The sequence below is a fragment of the Eutrema salsugineum genome, unplaced genomic scaffold (genome assembly GCF_000478725.1).
Source record: "Eutrema salsugineum unplaced genomic scaffold, Eutsalg1_0 scaffold_19, whole genome shotgun sequence".
Taxonomy (NCBI): Eukaryota; Viridiplantae; Streptophyta; class Magnoliopsida; order Brassicales; family Brassicaceae; genus Eutrema; species Eutrema salsugineum.
In genome coordinates, this window is record NW_006256838.1 from 2,494,461 (window position 1) to 2,514,368 (window position 19,908).

A 19,908-nucleotide genomic window follows, 5' to 3' on the forward strand; every position below is an offset into this window, starting at 1 on the left:
TGCCCTCTGCTGGATTGATTTGTTATAGAATTTAGATCTGCGTGGTTGAAATTAGGGTTAACTAAGTTGGGGAAAATTTAGGGAAACTTGGTAGGAATCAAAATAGGTTGATTTGACTGAGTTTAGTGTGTGTGTGAATTCATTGTTAGACGATTTCATGGTTATTATATGCGAAATCGAATTTTTCTGTAAGACAAGCGAAATCGAATTTAGGGTTTTCCTGATTGGATCTGGTTTGAGGTTCTGCTTTGATTCGTCTTATGTATATCATTTGTCTGTAGCATATTTCGATTCATATGTGGTGAAGCATTTATCTGTATAATTTCATTAGTGCATATCATACTTCGACTCGTTTGGATGTTTTTTGTTTTCAGGAATTATTAATTGTTTTGGTTACTCATCTCTTCTACTCGTTTGTTCTGTTCATGGAGTATATGTGTTATATGAATCGTGAATGTATGTACTCGTTTGTTTGCTCAATCGCATACATAGTTTTATGATCGAGTTAGAGTGTGATGTGTGATTAAAATGGTTAAGTTATGTGCCTGTCATCTTCATTTGTCTTTTGTTAAGTGTGTGTGGATTGATTGTCTCGCGTTGAAGATCAAAGTTCTTTAGTGAGTCTGCTTTGAACTGATTGTTGTTGGTATTGTTTTGACGTTAACAGGATGCATATTAGCTACTCTGAGAGTTCATCCGAAGGTCCACAAGAAGACATGGGATGAGCTTATGCGGATGCCACATATGGCATTCCTGACAAGTGCTTCTGTGGGCGTTAGATGAATCTGCGAGCTGAGGATTACGAGGCAAGGTTTCCAAGGCGCAAGTTTTACACATGCCCCGACTGGTTAAATGAGGTACGTGCCAGTGTTTGTGTATATTTAGGGTTGGTGGTAAATAGTTTGCTAAGCCAGGTGTACATATGCAGGGGAATGGGCCTCATAAGTGGCAGTGGTAGGATGATGCTGTAACCGTTGAGATTGACATAATCAATCGAAAGATTGAAGTGCAAAGGGAGACACTTCAGAGGGTTGAGAGGGTTCCAACCAGAGATCCCGCCATTGGAGCACTTGTGGAAGAGGTCTGAATGCTGCAAGAGGAAGTGTCAACGCTGAAGGTGCAGCTACGTAACCAGGGTGATAGTTTTGTGATGCTGCTTTTCATGGTTGTCATTTCAGTACTTTCGTATATATTTAAGTAGCACCATTGAAATGTTGTAAAGGGCTATTCTCTACTGCGTAGAGAGTAGTCTTTTTCGTAGGAACCTATGTATTAAGACTAAATGTTGTTTGCCTTTTATATATGTTAAGACCATGTAATATACTATATAAGTAATTTGGTGATTTTTTATGAGGATCTTATATGTTTATATCCTTTCTTTTTGCATGCTTTAATGGAGGAACTTTCGTGAGATGGTTATACAAGGTGAAGGTTTTAAAGCTATGTCCATCATCGTTGTTCTCATAAGGTCAGTCCTCGTCTATAGTTAGCTTTTAGTTAGGTTTACATTTAAGAAGTCTGCGTGAATGGCTTCGTGATGAATGCTGGTTTACTTTACTTGGTAAACGTCTAGTGATGACTGATAGAGAGCTTTTAATATGAAATAATGCAGTTGGCAAAGTAGTTTAGTTGGTAAACGTCATATGATGACTGATAGAGAGCTTTTAATATGAAGTAATGCAGTTGGCAAAGTAGTGTTACGAGTAAATACAATAGTACATTTTGTTTGGTGAATAGTTATGGTGATTGCTTTTGATTTTTAACTTCTTTAACTTTAAAAAACTTTTAAAAATATTGAATAACAAACTTAAAACAACTATAAACTTGTCTGCTTTGCTGCTGAAAAAACTTATCACTCAAAACACATCTGTTATACTCTAAACACATCACTTCTCTTAAAAACGACTCACTAACCACTTCTCCAAAGTTTATTTCCCTTTCGATTCACTAACCACTTATCTAAACCTTCTTCCTCTTTCGATTCTCTAACCACTTTTTTACCTCCAACCATATGGATTCACCTACTTCATTTGTAAACCTCCTAACCTCACAACAAGAAAACTCTTACAGTTTTCCTGAAACGATTGACCTTGGATCATCAGAAATCCCTCGGTTTAGTAGCCAGGGTTTTGATGATCCAAACTTAACTGGTGAAGATGGAAACCGAAGTGGACACCGAAGGAGGCTTTGTCACCGAAGGAGGACGTGGTGCTCATCTCTGCGTGGTTGAACACCAGCAAAGACCCCGTGGTGGGTAATGAGCAAAAAGACGGTGCTTTTTGGTATAGGATACAAGAGTATTTCAATAGTACTCTAGGACTGATTGGTGAAAATGCTAGACCGAAAAGTACTTGCAAGCAACGGTGATGAAGGCTGAACGATCAGGTCTGCAAATTTGTGGGCTGTTATGAAGCCGCATTGAAGGATCAAAGAAGTGGACAGAGCGACAACGATATAATGAAGGCTGCACATGAGATTTTCTACAACGATCATGGTGTGAAGTTCACGCTTGAGCATGCATGATTTATTTGGCAAACATTTGGCGGTTTTGAAAATTAGAACTGATAATTGTATGTTTTTATTTCAAAATTTATGTTAATATTCATGTAATGCAATTTAATATTGGTTTAAATAAATAATATATGTTCAAAAATATTAACAATCTATAATTTTTTATAAAAAAAATATTCAAAAAAATATTAATATTTTAATCTTATGAACCCCAAGAGGGGATCACCATTGGAAAGGAAAAAGAGGATAGGGTTCTAAGTGGAGTTCAACTAAAAAAAATATATTAAAAAATGGTTGATGAACCCCAAGAGGGGTTCACCATTGTGGATGCTCTTATAGCTTTGTTTCTAAACCCCGAATTCTTCCGGGACAAACGAAACTTATTTCCCGGCCGGTGAGTATAAATGCCGGTCACTTAGGGTTTATTCTTGGTTTGGGTCATTAACTAACCGAATGAGCCCAAGCCCATGTAACGATTTTAGTAGTTGCAGCAGAAGTGTTCGTTAAATTGTCTGTGAAAAGAAAACTCAAATCATCTTTGTCAAAAGCATCCTATTGGTTTATATAAGGTTTGGTTAAGTTGGTATACTAGTCAGATTTAGTTAAACCAAGTACAGTGTAACTAGAGTATACCATTAGATGTATATAATACTTGTACAGAAACAATTTTGAAATAGAATGAGAAAATATCTTTCCATAACAAACTCTTCTTCCTTATTGAGCTCTCGTTCTCTGTTCGCTAATATGGTATCAGAGCCATCAAAGCTCTAAATCCGTTTTCTCTTCTTATGATTTCTTCGTTTGAGCTCCATATTTGGATTCTACGGTTCGATCGGGATACAAGTTGAAGAATATTCCTCATCGATCTACTCGTTCGAAGGCTTCGACGAGTTCAGGTCACAAAAATGCTCGATCCACCTCCGATGTTGCTGATACGCCTCTGAATACTCTTCCAGTAGCTGATTCAACTATATCTGGAACCTCGCGAGTCGTTGCAATGCCGGATACTTAGGATCCGAGTCAATCTCCATTTTACTTACACAGCGCGGATCATCCAGGTTTGCTTATCATCTCTATGAAGCTTGATGGTACAAACTATGATGATTGGAACGCTGTGATGTGTATTGCTTTAGATGCTAAGAATAAAATTGGTTTTGTGGATGAATCCTTACCTCGTCCAAACGAATCAGATCTTAGCTTTCGTCTTTGGTCACGCTGGAACAGCATGGTCAAATCCTTGTTATTGAATTCTGTCTCGTCTCAGATTTATCGTAGTATACTCAGGTTAAATGATGCTACTGATATTTGGCTTGATTTGCATAGTCGATTTCATTTGACGAATTTGCCAAGAACATTTAAACTCAGTCAGGAGATACAAGATCTTCGTCAGGGTTCAATGTCTCTTTCAGATTATTTTACCACTCTGAAGACACTATGGAGTAATCTGGAAAGCACTGAAGAGCCTGAAAAACCTTTCATCTGTGGAAAAGCTGCTCGTCTACAATTGAAGGCAGAGAGAGCTAAGATTGCGAAATTTTTGGCTGGTCTAAATGAGTCTTATGCAATCATCAGGAGACAGATTATTATGAAAAAAGTTCTTCCTAGTTTGGCTGAAGTGTATAATATTCTCGACCAAGATGATAGTCAGAAGAATTTCTCTCCGGTTATTCCTTCTCCATCTGCATTTCAAGTGTCAGAGAATGTTTCTACTCCTACAAATACAGATCTCATCTGTTATGTGCAGAATGGTCCAAATAAAGGACGTCCTATCTGTTCTTTCTGCAATAAGGTTGGGCACATTGCAGAATGCTGTTACAAGAAGAATGGATTTCCTCCGGGTTATACTCCAAAAGGCAAATCACTTGACAAAACTCAGAAATCTCAACCTGTAGCAGCTCAAGTTGCTTTGTCCTCTGCACCGGAAGTAAAGTCCAACAATCTTGATGGCTTGATGGGAACTTTGACTAAGGATCAAATTCAGAATTTTATTGCCTTCTTCAGCTTTAAGCTTCAGACTCCATCCAGTAATACACATGGTGAAGCAAGTGGATATACTTCTGTGGGTGATCATACAGGTATCTCCTTTTCCCCTTCTACATTGACCTTTGTTGGCATTTTAACTGTTTCAAATCACTCATTATGCAATGATACTTGAGTGATTGATTCGAGTGCTACAAATCATGTTTGTCATAACAAAAGACTGTTCGTTTTAGTAGACACTTCTATTGTGAACTCAGTCAACTTGCCAACAGGATCATCGGTTAGAATCAGTGGGATAGGCTCAGTTGTGATAAACAAACACATTACTCTCAAAAACGTGTTGTTTATCCCTGAGTTCAGACTGAACCTGATCAGTATCAGTTGTCTCACCACAGACCTTACTTCTCGTGTGATATTTGATCCTCATTCATGTGAAATCTAAGATCATACCAGGGAGTTAAAGATTGGACAGGGTAGAAGGATTGGAAACCTCTATGTGCTGGAAGTTCAAGTATCTACGACTTCAGTTAATGCGGTTGTTGATGTTGGAGTTTGGCACCAGAGGTTGGGTCATCCATCTTATTCAAGATTGGATGCTATTTCAAATGTTTTAGGCACCACACGTCACAAGAATAAGGGAAAAGCTCATTGTCATATCTGTCATCTGGCAAAACAAAAGAAGTTATCATTTCCTTCTCAGAATAATATTTGTAACTCAACATTGGATTTGTTACATATTGATGTGTGGGGACCTTTCTCAGTTGAAATAGTTGATGGTTATCGGTATTTCTTGACAGTTGTAGATGATCATTCAAGAAATACATGGGTTTTTCTGATGCGTACAAAATCTGTAGTATTAACAGTGTTTCATGCATTCATCGAACAAGTTGAAAATCAGTATGGAAAACGTGTTAAAGCAGTCAGATCAGATAACGCACCTGAACTAAAATTTGCAGCTCTATATCAAACAAAAAGAATCATCTCATTCCAACCCTGTCCTGAAACGCCTGAACAAAACTCAGTGGTGGAAAGGAAACACCAACATATCCTCAATGTTGCTAGAGCTCTAATGTTTCAATCCGGTATTCCTCTTTCATTATGGGGAGACTGCATTTTAACAGCGGTATTCTTGATCAACAGGACACCGTCTCAGCGTCTTCTGAATAAAACACCACATGAGATTTTGACGGGTAAAAGTCCTCAATATGATCAGATCAGGACATTTGGTTGTCTATGTTATGGTTCAACATCGCCAAAACAGAGACACAAGTTCCAACCTCGAGCTCGAGCATGTATATTTTTGGGATATCCAGCAGGTTATAAAGGATATAAAATCATGGACTTGGAAAGTAATACTGTGTTTATCTCAAGGAATGTGGAATTCCATGAAAAAGTGTTCCCATTACTCAAGAATTCAACATCTGAACAAGCGTTGGATTTCTTTGAGCCACGAGAACCATCAGGTATCACCACTCCTTCTTCTCTTCTCTCACCACAAATTTCTACTCCATCCAATGAATCACCAACTATACTTTTAAACACTAGACCTAGAAAACTTCCTTCCCATTTACAAGAATACCATTGCTACTCTATGCAATCGGATCTCACTTACCCCATTTCATCCTCTATTTCTTACTCAAAGATCTCCCCTGCACATCTCTTATACATCAACACAATCACCAAGATTTCAGTTCCTCACTCGTATTCTGAGGCAAAGAATTCCAAAGAATGGTGTAATGCTGTTGACAAAGAATTTGGTGCAATGGAATCTACACAAACATGGGAAGTCACCACTTTGCCACCAGGAAAGAAAGTTGTTGGTTGCAAGTGGGTCTTCACCGTGAAATTTCATGCTGATGGGACTCTTGAGAGATACAAGGCCCAGTTAGTGGCTAAGGAATATACTCAAAAGGAGGGTCTGGATTACAAGGAGACATTTTCACCAGTTGCAAAACTCAGTACAGTCAAACTTTTGTTGAAGGTTTCTTTCCCAACTGGATGTCTCTAATGCATTTTTGAATGGTGATCTGGAAGAAGAAGTCTTTATGAAGTTGCCTGATGGTTATGCAGAGAGACAGGGGGACTCTTTGCCAAAGAATGCGGTTTTAAGACTTAAGAAATCCATTTATGGTCTTAAACAAGCATCGAGACAATGGTATAAGAAGTTCTCTGTTGTTCTTCTCAATTTGGGATTCACAAAATGTGATGGTGATCATACTCTGTTTGTAAAAGGTTTTGATCATGGAGATTTCATAGCCGTACTGGTATATGTAGATGACATTGTCATTGCCAGCACTAATGAAGATAATGCAGCTAAGTTGACTAAAGCCCTTCAACGATGTTTCAAATTGCGAGATCTTGGTGTTCTGAAATATTTTTTGGGTTTGGAGGTTGCAAGAACTGAACTTGGTATATCTTTATGTCAACGCAAATATGCATTGGAGATTCTATCTACCACAGGAATGTTAGGCTGCAAGCCTTCTCCCACACCCATGATTCCTAATCTCAAGTTGTCTAAGAATGATGGTGATCTTCTTGAGAATAGAGAAACATATCAAAGTTTGGTGGGTCGATTGATGTATCTGACTATCATACGTTCATATATTACCTTTGCGGTTAATAAACTGTGTGAATACTCATCTGCACCTCGCACTTCTCATATGAAAGCTGTCTACATAGTACTTCAGTATATCAAAGAGACAGTTGGTCAAGGATTATTCTACTCTTCTGATCTGGATTTAACCTTAGAAGGTTTTGCAGACTCCGATTGGGCTGCTTGTTCTGATAGCAGGAGATTCACCACAGGTCTTTGTATGTTTCTTGGATCTTCACTCATATCTTGGAAGTCTAAGAAACAGGACATTGTTTCCTGCTCTACAGCTAAGGCCGAATATCGAGCTTTATCTTTGGCCTCTAGAGAAATGGTTTGAATGAAGAAATTGTTGCATGATCTCAGGATACCTATTTCTATGCCGATTCTCTTCTCGGATAGCACTGCAGCAATTTCTATAGCAACTAATCCAGTGTACCACGAGTGAACAAAACATATAGAAACAGATTGTCACTCAGTTCGGGAACGCTTGGATCGTGGAGAGCTTAAAACTATGCATGTTCGAACTGAAGATCAGGTTGCGGACATCTTTACCAAGCCATTGTTTCCACACCAATTTAACCATTTGAAGTCCAAGATGAGTCTTCTAAATATCTTCGAAAACTCATCTTGAGGAGGACTATTGGTTTATATAAAGTTTGGTTAAGTTGGTATACTAGTCAGGTTTAGTTAAACCATGTACAGTGTAAGTAGAGTATACCATTAGAAGTATATAATACTTATACAGAAACAATTTTGAAATAGAATGAGAAAATATATTTCCATAACAAACTCTTCTTCCTCGTTGAGCTCTCGTTCTCTGTTCGCTAATACATCCTTTAATCAAAACATCTTTGTCAAAACTCAAACCTGTCATCAAATGTTGTACGACCTCCACAACCTATAATGACATCAATCTTGTCCAATCTTGTCTAATGACCTCAACTAGTCTTGTCTGCTATTTCAGATTCAATCCCGAGATTGTCTTCTCCAATATCTCCAATTACTGAAATCAACTTGCTCTTCATGAAGGCTTCATAAGAGGTCCCATGCATTTGCTTCAGAAGCTTGAATAGATCCGAGCTTATGATCTGTGTGGAACAAAAATGGGATACAAATGTTGGAGAAATTTGAAAAAGAAAAAAGAATCGAAACGAAAGGATGGGATTGAGTACAAAACCTCATCATAAGAGTCTCTAGTTGGCAGATTCTTGATCTTTGGATTTCATCAGAACGAAGATCTTCCCAATCTCAGGACTTGCCCTCAACAATTTCTCAACCAACACTGCAGCAAACAATGTTACAATTGGGAAAATAATATATTTTACTTGGACAAGATTTTGCAGATAACTGAACTTGTGCTTTCTCTGAATTTGAACAGATAACTGAACAAAAAAAAAAAAAAAAAAATCTGATATGAAGAATTCCAACGCCTTTATAGTATTTTTTCTATTCTATACAAATATGAGTAAACAAACTGCACAAATGCGTGAGAAATGTTTTCAATTTGAAAACAAACCACCGAAAAAGAAAATCAAAAGTAAAACCGAGCAAAAGAATGCTTTAAGAGTTTACATCAGTTAGTAACTAATTCTGGGAATTGTTCAGATGCTAGTCCATTTCAGATCGACCCTTGGTCCATAATCTCCGATGCACACTCAAGCATTATTGCAGCAACCTCCAACGCTGACTCTCTGACATAAGGAGCAGTGTCTGCGAGTCTTAACAAAGCTAATCCTAGGTTGATACATTCTGCTGCGCATCCAGCTCTACCAAACTCTGCTAATCTGAATGAAAATACAACACACAACCCTGATTATGATTAACTAAATGTATAATCTTGATTGAGTTTCTACCAAATACAATCAGAATATGAGTTTCTACCTTATTTCCAGGGCACTGCAGAAACAGAGAACGGCCTTGCTACAATTGTCATCACTTAAGAACCCGTGACCTTTCATAGTAATGTCTTCAACCATACGAAGCCTTGAGGTCGTGGTAAAAGCTCCAATGGCCAGTCACCTCTACACTCATCAGCGAACATGTCCATACTTGTTCTCTGAGTTGTCTTCTTCTTTTTCTGGACAGGCGCTTCAACTTGGAGAGGTTCAAACTCGTCTTCCATATGCGGTGGAAGCTGCATTACGAGTAAACAACAACAACACGTATTAGCTTCTAATAAAATCGTCCATTGTTTCTGTTTTCAATGTTAAGAAACACATATCAAGACTCAAGAAACTACAGTTGATTCGAATGTCATATACATTCATGGAGCTCTAAAAAAGCTATCAAGATGTGTGAAAAAGCTCTGGTTTCAACTGATCCGTACCGTTGTTACATCATCAGGAAACAAGCAACAGGTAAGAATGGATTTAATACGACAATTAGTTTTATAAAATCTTTGTAGACTAGGGAGCTAAATCACAAAGACACCAGTTACTATCACATACCAGCCGAATTATAAGAAAACAAGAACAAATCAACAATCAAAAAGCCAGCACATACACACGATTTCGTAAACTTTAGACCCAGAAAACAAAAGGCATTATCAATCCCTGAATCACCGACCCATCAAGCCGATACAATTGCTCGAATTAAAAATCCAATCTTTGACCAGAATGTACCAAGAACCGAAATCGAAATTATAAGATATCCTAATTCACAAAACCGAAATCTATATAAACCCTACTCACCTCTCCGGCAAATCGGCCATTCTCCTCGCCCGCTGGTTCCGGAGAGGGGGAAAACACCACCGCTAAATCCTGCAAGAAACCAAAAAAAAAACCAAGATTTTATCACACAAACATTAATCGGAATGAAAACTGCAAACTACGTTAACTTACTGGCGCGAATCCCCACGCTCGCCGGCGCTTTTCTCTCTGCACGTTTCGTTTCCACGCGTTTCTGGTGTGTCTGTCCATAATTGAGGTTTGAGAGGGAGAGAGAGGGAGAGGGAGAGAGAGAGAGAGAGGCGCGAGAGGGAGAAGGAGAGAGAGAGAGAGCGTGAGCGTCAGCGAGAGGGAGAGGGAGAGGGAGAGGGAGAGAGAGAGAGAGCGAGAGCGAGACTGAGAGCGAGGGAGAGAGATTTTGATTAATTTCTTTTGGAAACGTTAAGTAAACGTCAAATTAGATCCTAAAACCTATAAGCTTTTTACTCAATTTTTTATTTATTATTTATTCAAATTATTGAACCCGCTTTTACACAAAACGATTAATCTTGTTGGTACGGAGACTGAGCAAGAAGCCATAAAGGCGACTTGTTGATCGACAAAGAAAGGCTTTTGTCAATTAGGACAAAACTGAAATTGATTAATAAAATGACTCAGAGACCATTAGACAGAAAAAAAAAACAAAACAAAATTAGAGGATAACCAAAAACAAGCAAATCAAGGAAACTGTATATATGATGATAATGTAATTAGGACCTACTAAAGCAGTAGTCATTATAGAGAATTCAGTTGAATTCCTTGAGTCTCTTCTTAAGCATGTCCATGGATTTCTTCTTAGCTGTCAGCTTCGTGTTTCTATTTGAGAGGCTTCCGAATATCCCGTCTGGAGAATCCTTAAACTTCTCACAGATCGTAGCCACTTTCTTGTAATCCAAAGTATTGTAGTTCCTCTCTCTAATCACCGGGTTCATGAAGTTCTCAGGTTGGCTACTCGACAACAGTGTTATCAGCTGCCTAGCTTCAACCAGATAGCTTTTAAAGCTTCCTTCTTTGTAGATCTCGTTTAACCCGCTCGAGTGATATCTCTCATCAGCAAAGTTTTCTATCACTCTCAGGTCATGGTTTATAGCCGAGACTGCATTAGCATTGAATCTCTTTACGCTATCGCTGAGAAACGCAGAGACGATGGAGTTTGAGATATGCTCGACAGCTCCAACTCCAACTTTGTATAAAGCTTCCATTGGGAGGATCTGATGTGCAGTTGACATAACAGTCTCAAGGTATATAACAACCTCGTTTATGTACTCATGCGGGCCTTGTGGCATTTCCTCTGTAGTCCAGTTAACGTTTTCTGGGAGCTTCATGAACTCGTCCAACTTGGTGTTTACCACATTCAACAAAGCAAGATAGGCCGCGTCTCTTGACGTTTTGAGGACAACCTTTGCAGCTAAACTAGCTTGAGGCTTTTCAACTGATCGGCTTGGGATGCCACACAGTTGAGCTGCATGCCGGAGAAAATAGTCACTAGCCTTTTCAAGGAACGATATGTTTGCTGCAATCTGCATAGCTTGAGATACCCCAATCGCATTGTTGCTAATCGTCTCGAGGATAACTTCATTCAATACATCGATCAAGATTTTGTCAAGGTACTTCCTCATTACACTGAAAAAGTTAGTGTTCACCCCATAGGACAAGTAATCAACAGAACCTTTTATATATGATCTGATGATGCGGCAAACATCAGGCACCATAGAAGAGAAGGGCGCAATGTATGTGAAAGCCGGCATGATGTCTGAGGTCTGAAGATTAAACGACAAGACATTGTTTTCGTAGTCAGCTTCCTTCTTGATTACCATCTGCTGATAAGTGTCATCTGAAATAGCAGTCACGATTTGCTTTCGACACTCTTCAAGAAGAAGCTCGTGGTATTTATCTCGGCTTTTGTCAAGGGCGTCAAGAATTGGACCCACTTCATAACCGTACTGTCTAAGGGTTGTGCCAAGGAGAGTCACATAATCTTTCACCAAAAGCAGATGAGTAGGCGAATCCATTCTAGCAAACTGGTTCTCCAATACAGTTACAATTTGGGCAATTGCTGTTTCCCACATTGTGTCTACTTGATCAGCCAACAAGAAATCTCCAGCTGTCCTAATCACCCGATCCTCCACAATGAAATACCCTGCAATCTGAGCTAGAAATGTTTGGTATGATTCCACAAATGGTTGTCCATATGAGACCTGAAGGTCTGAATCGAGCTGCATCTTCCGGTTACTATAGTAATAGTCACGGAACCGTTCTGGGACTCCAAGAATGGTGTGAATGTGATATGCTCGATACAGAGGTGTCAAATCAAACTTTAAAACAGAATCTTGTTCCACGTCTTCAACATCTAAAGTGTATACCAATTCGCCCAATCCACCTGTGTTTTGTTCCTCTGCTTTCCTCTGACGTTCCAGCATTTCTTCTTCCCTCTGGCGAGCTGAAGCGACGAGGCCGATAGCAGTCTGTCCGATATTTTTTGAGGAGCTCCTAATGTGAGCAAGCCATTCGGTAAATTGGCTGCAAACTTTTTTCTCAATGTGTGACTTGATCACTGGGATTCTTCTCTCTATTACCAACTTTAGAACCTTAAGTGGGATAAGCTTCAGGTAGTTCCTCTCAATCAAATCCATTGTTTTCAGGGCGTGGTAAAACTGGCCTTCAGATACGTAATTGTTACATTTAACACACAACTCTAGTGCTTGAACGCAGATCTTTGACATTTTAATAGCTTCAGTTACATTCTTCTTGACTGCATATGACTCGAGTAGCTCTTCCAGCTTTACCAATAAGGCACTACCCACCTCTTGCAACCGGAAATTGTCACTTGCAAGATCACTCTTTAACTCTTCAGCATCAACTAGCACACCACGGAGCTCATCAACTGCAACAATGAATTCTTCATAGTGGGTCTTGCATAGATCCTCAATCTCAGCTTCTTTCTTCCTCGCCACATTTTTTAGCTGATGAACGAGGGGTTCAGGCCTCCCCATTTCAAAAGCATGCCTAACAAGAGGACCCACATCATCCCCGTTTCCGATCAAAGTTGCAAGAACTAGATCCTCCCCTGTATCTCCATTCTCTGTAACAACCCTTCTTTTTGGTTTGGCCTCCATCAATCTGACAGAATAGCGTAATCAGAGAAAAATTAAGAGGACAAGATCAATAATAACCCACTCAATTGATGTCTTGATGCTATAATATTGTCGTCAAAGCTATTTGATAGATGATACTCAGAGAGAATGTAAGGGTATAAACAAATAGGACTCAGATAATACTCAATGCAACAAAATCTCAATTGACGCAAATACGCTGGTAATAATACTAGGATGATAGAAATGAATAAGCACAACAGTCAATCAAGGAGAGTTATAGCCTATTAGCAAAACAAGGAGAGGAAGCGATTAGCCAAAACTGGGAAAAATCATCTGCGGTATGAGTTAATAAAGTCTTACTCTTTGAAGATTCCGAGAGCCATAAGAGGAAAGAATTACAGGAAAACCATAGAATCAGAAACCTGAGCAGAACAACATGGAAAATATCCGTAAAAGGAAGGAAACTAATGCAAACAATTCTCTCAGATTGGTAACTCTATGAACGAAACCAACAATGAGAAAGAAAAAAAAAAGTATCCACAATGAACGAATACTGAATGAATCTAAGAGCCCTATCGCGTTGAAAATTCTGCGATGGCCAGATCAAAGTTCAATACACGAAATGAAGAACAAATCTCCCTAAAGAGATGAAGGAGAAAACCGTATTAAGGTGTGATCGTAAACGAAAGCAACAGGTCACCATCTAAAATAACAACAACATAGTCGAGATGAAGATATAACCGATGAAGAGAGAGCGAAGCTGCGAGCTTTAAATGAGAGGGAACACAAAATAAATGCAATTTGGTAAAAAAAAATCTGATTGCGAAGACAGCGAACGAAGAATACCAGGGATTTCAAGGAGAAAGATGCTGAGTTGTTTTGGCTCTCAGTAATTACTATCCAAGCCAGGGAGGGACTGTAATTTAGGGTTGAGTCACAGGAGATAATGTAGAAGACGAAAGTTACGAAGAAGAAAGTTGAATCCACATCCACCGATTGAAATCGATCGACGGTAATCACCGGTCAAAAAGGATTTGGTTATCAAAAAAAAAAAAGAAACAGACAAAAAAAGGAATCGAAAAGGGCAATTTTTTTTGTTAGGGATTAAATGATCTCTCTTTCTCAAATCAGCGATCCCAACAGTCGATTCCGATTTACAATCAATAATCCGATAATAATTTGATTTTTGTTTGGGGTCAAAAAGATATATAAGAAAATCAACAAATGAAAATTTATCTTAGCAGGATATAACAAATATTTTTTTATATTGTATAGCCAACCAAGTCGGATCAGGTGACGAGATAGAAGATATCGTTTCATCTACACTTTTTTTCAATATATAACAAAAAATACATTTCATTTTACAGTTTAACCCAACCTATCGTATTCCATTTACAAGTAGTCTGATGGTTTCTTAAGTGATAAAAAAATTAATTAAAGTTAATTACCATTGATTCTTCAAGTGGCAGGGTCCTCTGTTTTCGGTTAAACTAATATTGGAAACTCAGCTTGGATTTTGATTGCCACAAGTCTTAAATCCGCCAAAGGGAGACCGATTATCAAGCCACAGTATACAATGACAAATCCCTTCATTATTGCGAGCAAGTCGAATCCAATCGTAATTAGTCCTCAGGAGTTTTATTAAGGTCCAAGATCGAGAGTTTTTGTGAGGATTTACCCAAGAATTGTTGGAGATTTAGAGTAAATGAAATATAGACATTATAATAAAGTGGCACCAGAAAAGTTAACTTGTCCAACAAGTAAACTCAGGTTCTTTCGTGTACCCTAACAAACAAACCTCCTCTGATCCTAAGTGTCACAGACAAGAGAATCTCAGGACGCTCCTCTTTCCCTGGAACATCAACCACAAACCTCTCCATCACCGAAGCAACTATCGATTTCATCTGAATATAAGCCATCTCTTTCCCTAAACACATCCTTGGTCCTGCATGAAACACCGGAAACTTATATGGATTCTCACCTCTAAAACCACCACTCGTTTCATCAATCCACCTCTCAGGATCAAACCGATCACAATCTTTACCCCAAACACTCTCCATCCTCCCCATCGCATAGGCATTATAGCTTATTCCCCAAGCTTTCCCTACAAATGTCCCATCAGGCAATACATTGTCCTCAACACAGCTCATTGTGTCCACTGGCACAGGCGGATATAACCTTAGCGATTCGGTTATCGCTGCGTGCATGTAATTCATCAGTTTCAGATCTTCAAACCCGTAAACTTCCCCGATTCGCTTCCCTGTTCTTGCTCGGATCGATTTCAGTTCTTGGATTATTTTGTTTTCAACCTCAGGATTCTTAGAGAGTAACCAGAAGAACCAGCTCAGAGCAGAGGATGTTGTGTCTCTTCCCGCGAGGATGAAACTAATGACAATGTCACGTAGCAACTCCGGAGAATTCATCTCCTCGATGTTGATAAACCGAGAAAGCAAATCCTCGTTCTTGTTCTCTTCTCTTGCTTGATCGATCCTGTTACGCACGATATCGTCGGCGAATCTATGGACGGTCACGATTGATTCTCTCAAAAGTCTCTCTGATCCAATATCGAGTTTCTTTTTGATCTTCCACGGATACGAAATCACGGACTGAAACCGTTGCGAGATGATCGTCGCCGCCGTCTCGAAGGCTCGCATGAACTCTACACCGGCGGCTCCGTCGTCGCCGAGGCAATCGGAATCGACGTTGAAGGCTAATTTGCAGATGTTATTGAACGCGAATCGCTCTAATATATCTTGAAGGTCGATCAATTTTCCGGTGGTCGAGGCTTCTTTTAACACCGGAACAAGCCTGGATCCGGAGAAAAATCTCAGAATCTGAAACTGAAATCGAGAGTGAGATTTTGATTAATTGAGCTATTAATTATTATACCTGGTGTTGATTTCGACGGTGACGTTGGTCATAGCGAAGTCACGGAGTGACCTAGTACTGAATTCGTAGCTCGCCGTCTTCCTCTGTTTCCACCACATGTCGCCGTCGGAGTTGAAAATCCCACGGCCGAGAAAATCCTCGAGAAGGGAGATGAACCGTTCGCCTTTAGGGAAACAATCGAATTTCGTCTTGAGCATGTACTCGACGTTGGCTGGATTGGCCGTCATGACGAATTGTTGATTCCCTGGTCGCCGGAAAATCGCCGTCTGGGTTGGGCATCGAGACAGAGTCTCTACCGTCCAATCGAGGAAACGGTGACGGTTTTTCACCAGACCAGGTAAGCTTCCGACGATCGGGTACGACTTGAAACCGAATTCTGACGAAGGTCGCCTTGGGAAGATGAGGAAGATGAAGATAGGGAGAAAGAGAAGGAAGATGATGATGATGATGAGCTCCATTTGTTTTTGTCCTCTTCCTTTTGAGCCTTTTTCACTTGATTTTCATCTTCTGTTTTGAACCAAGTGTCAGTGAATTGAAACAGCAGGAAGGGAAAAAACAAAAATTATTCATAGAGGCTTAATATTACTTTTGGGTTTCTTCAGAGCCCAAAAATAGCCGGTTTGTTGGGTTCAATTCGATATATTTCCAAACCTAAATCCAATTCCATGACTTACATTTGAAGTCCATATCTAGATTCCTTTCTTTTTTTTACTTCTGAATAGAATTGGCGTAGGCTACTTTATCAAAATAATAGTATTTTTTTTTTTTTTTAAGTAGAAAGGATGAGGGAGTTAAAGTATAGTCAATTTATAATGTTTACATTAAAATACTTTTTGTACTGCAATTAACAGCGGATATTTACATTAAGATCAAACCTGTTGATATATATTTGAATCTTAGTTAACTTGCCTAGCATTGATCTTTTTAACCCTACTAAAATAAGATCTACTTCAATTATTTGAAAGATAAGCTCCACAAGGTTGCCAAAATTATTGGACATTTTCTTTTCAACAAATCATTGGACACATAGGTCTTATGCTATTATCTGATTATATGTTTTAAAAGGATTCTTTGACCAAAACACTTTTTAAAACAAATAATATCCTTGTGCTTTTTTCATTGATGCGCTTGTAAAGAAATCGATGTTACAACCATGAAATGGACAAATTGGTTTCCATAATACGTACATTTATATGAAGAATGGAGATTTTGCTTTTGAAGTGTTTTTTTAACACACGCATGCATCTTTCTACTCAATCATCTCATAACCTTTACGTTACATGTCAATATCTCGATACATCCATTAGATATTTCATTAAATTCATAGATAACTCCAGCATCAGAACTAAAGTTCCCAAACTAAAGTTCCCAAACATACACCTCTCTCTATAATTCAATAATTTGGGAATGTGTTTGTTAGCGAAACGTTACACAGCTAAATATCTAAAGCTAGAAGTTGTTATGTCTTATCATCAATGGAATTGAGAAAATTTCTTCATTTTTCGTCACAACAAAAAAGAAGCAGCAAATACGACGAAAAAGTAGGGTGCACATAGACATAGTTGCTCTGCTTCAAAAAAAAAAAAAAAAAACTTTTGATGATTAAATGCTTATGGATGTATTATCTATAGTTTCTATATTAGTCAGTCAAACTTGTTTATAAAAGCAAATCTCTTTTTGAAAACTTTTGAAAAGATAATTTATTTGTTTCTTTTCACTTTTTAGGGAAAATAATTTATATATTATTAGTATATTTAAAGTTATAATCTCGTGTTTGAGCTTAATCTTTGACCATCAAATCACCAACAGTTCGTCTTAGGATATTTTGAACAGTTTCCTAAGCTAAATAGCTAATTATTTGGTATGTTCAATCTCAATCATTACAAGATCGATACCTTTTAAGTGTTATTTTACTGGATATAAAACAAAATTAAACGAATTTAACAAAATTGGATGGTATAATAAGTTAATTTCACTTCGGCTGATCGATTGTGTGAGAAAATAACGCTTACTGGCTTCGCGAATCGTATATAGCTAGCTAGTGTGATGTGCCAGCACAAAACCGTGGCATCAGACAATATTGTGAACCTTTTCTTGTACCATTTCTACGATGATTAATGATATGTTTATCGGAGAGTTGTGCTCGAGTATTGGATATCTCTTCGATCTAGTAGGTTATCTGTCTATTTAATTTGAGTTGAATTATGAAAATTAATAGTAATCTTCTTGTCTGTCATTTTATCCGTGTCGAGAAATATTCAAATATAGCCGTTTACACGAGCCAAAGTTCCTAGCTGTCATCTGAACCAACAAGATTTAAGATATATACGTAAATGCTTAATCCAAATTCCAAAATATCTGACATCCCAAATTATCAGATCCTAAATAAACAAATTTTCAGTAATACCTAATCATTTTTGTAAGTATATAAAAATCCTTTAAAATCATATAGATAACGGATCCGAACGTTAATATCATGCAAATCTGAATTGAATAAGAAATAGACCGTATGAATGAGTCTTCATAGTTGCTTTGCTAGCGAAGCAACTATGGAGACTCATTCAGTACCTTTCATCTCTTCTGGCTCGGGTGCTAAGAGGAAGATATTATCGATAATCAGATCCGTTAGAGGATCGAAATGTCTACTCACCATCCTATGGATGGATGAGTATGTTGGCCGTAAAACCGTATCTCAAAATGGGACTAAGAAAGACGATAGGGTCGGGACTAAATACGAGGGTGTGGAGTGAGCCTTGGATCCCCGATGCCAGGGCCCGTCCACCAAGAGCAACCCCCAAATCGGAATACAGGACCCAGGAGTGTTAGTTTACTCCTTTATTCGGCAAGACACGAAGCAATGGGATGAGCCTCTTCTAAGAGATTTTTTCCAACCTGAAGATGTCTCTTTCATCCTTGGGTTGCGACCTAGTAGGAACCGTACCCTTGATGGATTTGCGTGGAACCATACTAAATCAGGAATATACACGGTTAAATCCGGATATGACCTGATTAGGAAATCAAACCTTGAACAGAATTTGGATGTCGTGAGAGAACCGAGTATCACAGCCCTTCAAAGCTATGTCTGGAAAGTACAGACGCCTGGAAAAATGAAGCATTTTATGTGGCAAGCTTTATCAAGATGTATTGCTACTTGCCAAAACCTAACCTACAGGCATATGGGAATAGATAAGAGTTGTCCCCGCTGTGGGAATCCTGAAGAATCTATTAACCATCTTTTGTTTTTATGTCCCCCGGCTTTACAAGTCTGGGCGTTATCGGACTTTCCGTCCCTTCCGGGTCTCTTCCCGAGTACTTCTATTTACCAAAATATGAGCTTTCTCTTTTGGAAAACAAAAGAGTTAGGCATGACAGATCCTCAAAAGGATTTTTATCCTTGGATCTTGTGGTATATTTGGAAAGCGAGGAACGACAAGATCTACAACGGGAAAGAAATTTCCCCAGTAGATACATTGATCCACGCCAAGGTTGAAGCAGAAAGTTGGAAGATTGCAAACCAACCAGAAGAAGTAGAGGACGAACCAGATGAGGCGCCACTCACTACTTTGCTCCGGAGTCCTCTACCCGATGTCGAGAGGTTACCGCTGTGTCAGGTCGATGCTTCCTGGATAAGTAACGGCTGGTAAGTGGGCTCGGATGGAGTCTAAAGGATGAGAGGGGTGGTGAGATCTTTGGCCTACAGGGCTGCCGCTGAAGCCTATCGGCCCTTCATGCCGAATTGGAGAGTCTGTTATGGGCTATGTCTTGTGTGATAGAGAGACAAATCTTATCCGTTCACTTTCAGACCGATTGTTCGGATTTGGTAAGCATGTATGAATCTCCATCGGATTGGCCATCTTTTTCATCAGAGCTGGAAGCCCTTCGTATTCTTCTGGAAAGCTTTTTGGATTTTAACCTATCACATATCCCCAGAAGTTCAAATGTTCGAGCAGATAGTCTTGCAAAAGGAGCTCGAGCAAGAGACGATATTTTCTCCCAAATTATTCATAACGAGCCAACTGAGGATAGTTTTCGGACCAATTCCTTAACGGGCCAAATATGATGTAACAATTGGGTTGTGGAAAAAAAAAAAAAAGAAATAGACCGTATGAAGTACCAATAAAAGGGGATGTAAAAT

The 19,908-nt window shown here is 38.8% G+C and overlaps 3 protein-coding genes across 4 annotated transcripts; all 3 read right to left on the reverse strand.

Annotated features, from left to right (window-relative positions):
* Positions 1-8,517: 8,517 nt before the first annotated feature.
* LOC18019940 lies at positions 8,518-10,097 on the reverse strand. The gene is made up of 4 exons (XM_006402903.2): positions 9,925-10,097; positions 9,775-9,843; positions 8,966-9,218; positions 8,518-8,868 (listed from the first exon to the last, which is right to left on the reverse strand). Exons 1-3 carry the CDS (start codon positions 10,000-10,002, stop codon positions 9,039-9,041), a joined length of 327 nt encoding a protein of 108 aa, XP_006402966.2. The 5' UTR covers positions 10,003-10,097; the 3' UTR covers positions 8,518-8,868; positions 8,966-9,038.
* A 279-nt stretch (positions 10,098-10,376) lies between these two features.
* Positions 10,377-13,911, reverse strand: LOC18019941 (exocyst complex component SEC15A). 2 transcript variants are annotated; one of them, XM_024157135.1, is made up of 2 exons: positions 13,730-13,911; positions 10,377-12,909 (listed from the first exon to the last, which is right to left on the reverse strand). In XM_024157135.1, the coding sequence occupies exon 2, from the start codon at positions 12,903-12,905 to the stop codon at positions 10,536-10,538; it is 2,370 nt and encodes a 789-aa protein (XP_024012903.1). In that variant the 5' UTR covers positions 12,906-12,909; positions 13,730-13,911; the 3' UTR covers positions 10,377-10,535. The 2 variants fall into 2 exon arrangements, with proteins under 2 accessions (XP_024012903.1, XP_024012902.1); XM_024157134.1 differs by lacking the exon at positions 13,730-13,911 and adding an exon at positions 13,245-13,379.
* Positions 13,912-14,495: 584 nt separating this feature from the next.
* Positions 14,496-16,268, reverse strand: LOC18019942 (cytochrome P450 94B3). The gene is made up of 2 exons (XM_006402905.2): positions 15,774-16,268; positions 14,496-15,692 (listed from the first exon to the last, which is right to left on the reverse strand). The coding sequence occupies exons 1-2, from the start codon at positions 16,229-16,231 to the stop codon at positions 14,651-14,653; spliced, it is 1,500 nt and encodes a 499-aa protein (XP_006402968.1). The 5' UTR covers positions 16,232-16,268; the 3' UTR covers positions 14,496-14,650.
* Positions 16,269-19,908: the final 3,640 nt, after the last annotated feature.

Excerpts from the sequence above, each read along its gene's own strand:
- LOC18019940 (XM_006402903.2), bottom strand. The coding sequence starts at position 10,002 with ATGGACAGACACACCAGAAACGCGTGGAAACGAAACGTGCAGAGAGAA. Across the intron at positions 9,844-9,924 it reads GAGCGTGGGGATTCGCGCCA|GATTTAGCGGTGGTGTTTTC; the intron begins GTAAGTTAACGT and ends GGTTTCTTGCAG. Across the intron at positions 9,219-9,774 it reads ATGGCCGATTTGCCGGAGAG|CTTCCACCGCATATGGAAGA; the intron begins GTGAGTAGGGTT and ends CTCGTAATGCAG.
- LOC18019941 (XM_024157134.1), bottom strand. The coding sequence starts at position 13,267 with ATGGCTCTCGGAATCTTCAAAGA. Across the intron at positions 12,910-13,244 it reads GCTCTCGGAATCTTCAAAGA|ATTGATGGAGGCCAAACCAA; the intron begins GTAAGACTTTAT and ends CTATTCTGTCAG.
- LOC18019942 (XM_006402905.2), bottom strand. The coding sequence starts at position 16,231 with ATGGAGCTCATCATCATCATCATCTTCCTTCTCTTTCTCCCTATCTTC. Across the intron at positions 15,693-15,773 it reads ACCGTCGAAATCAACACCAG|GCTTGTTCCGGTGTTAAAAG; the intron begins GTATAATAATTA and ends CTCCGGATCCAG.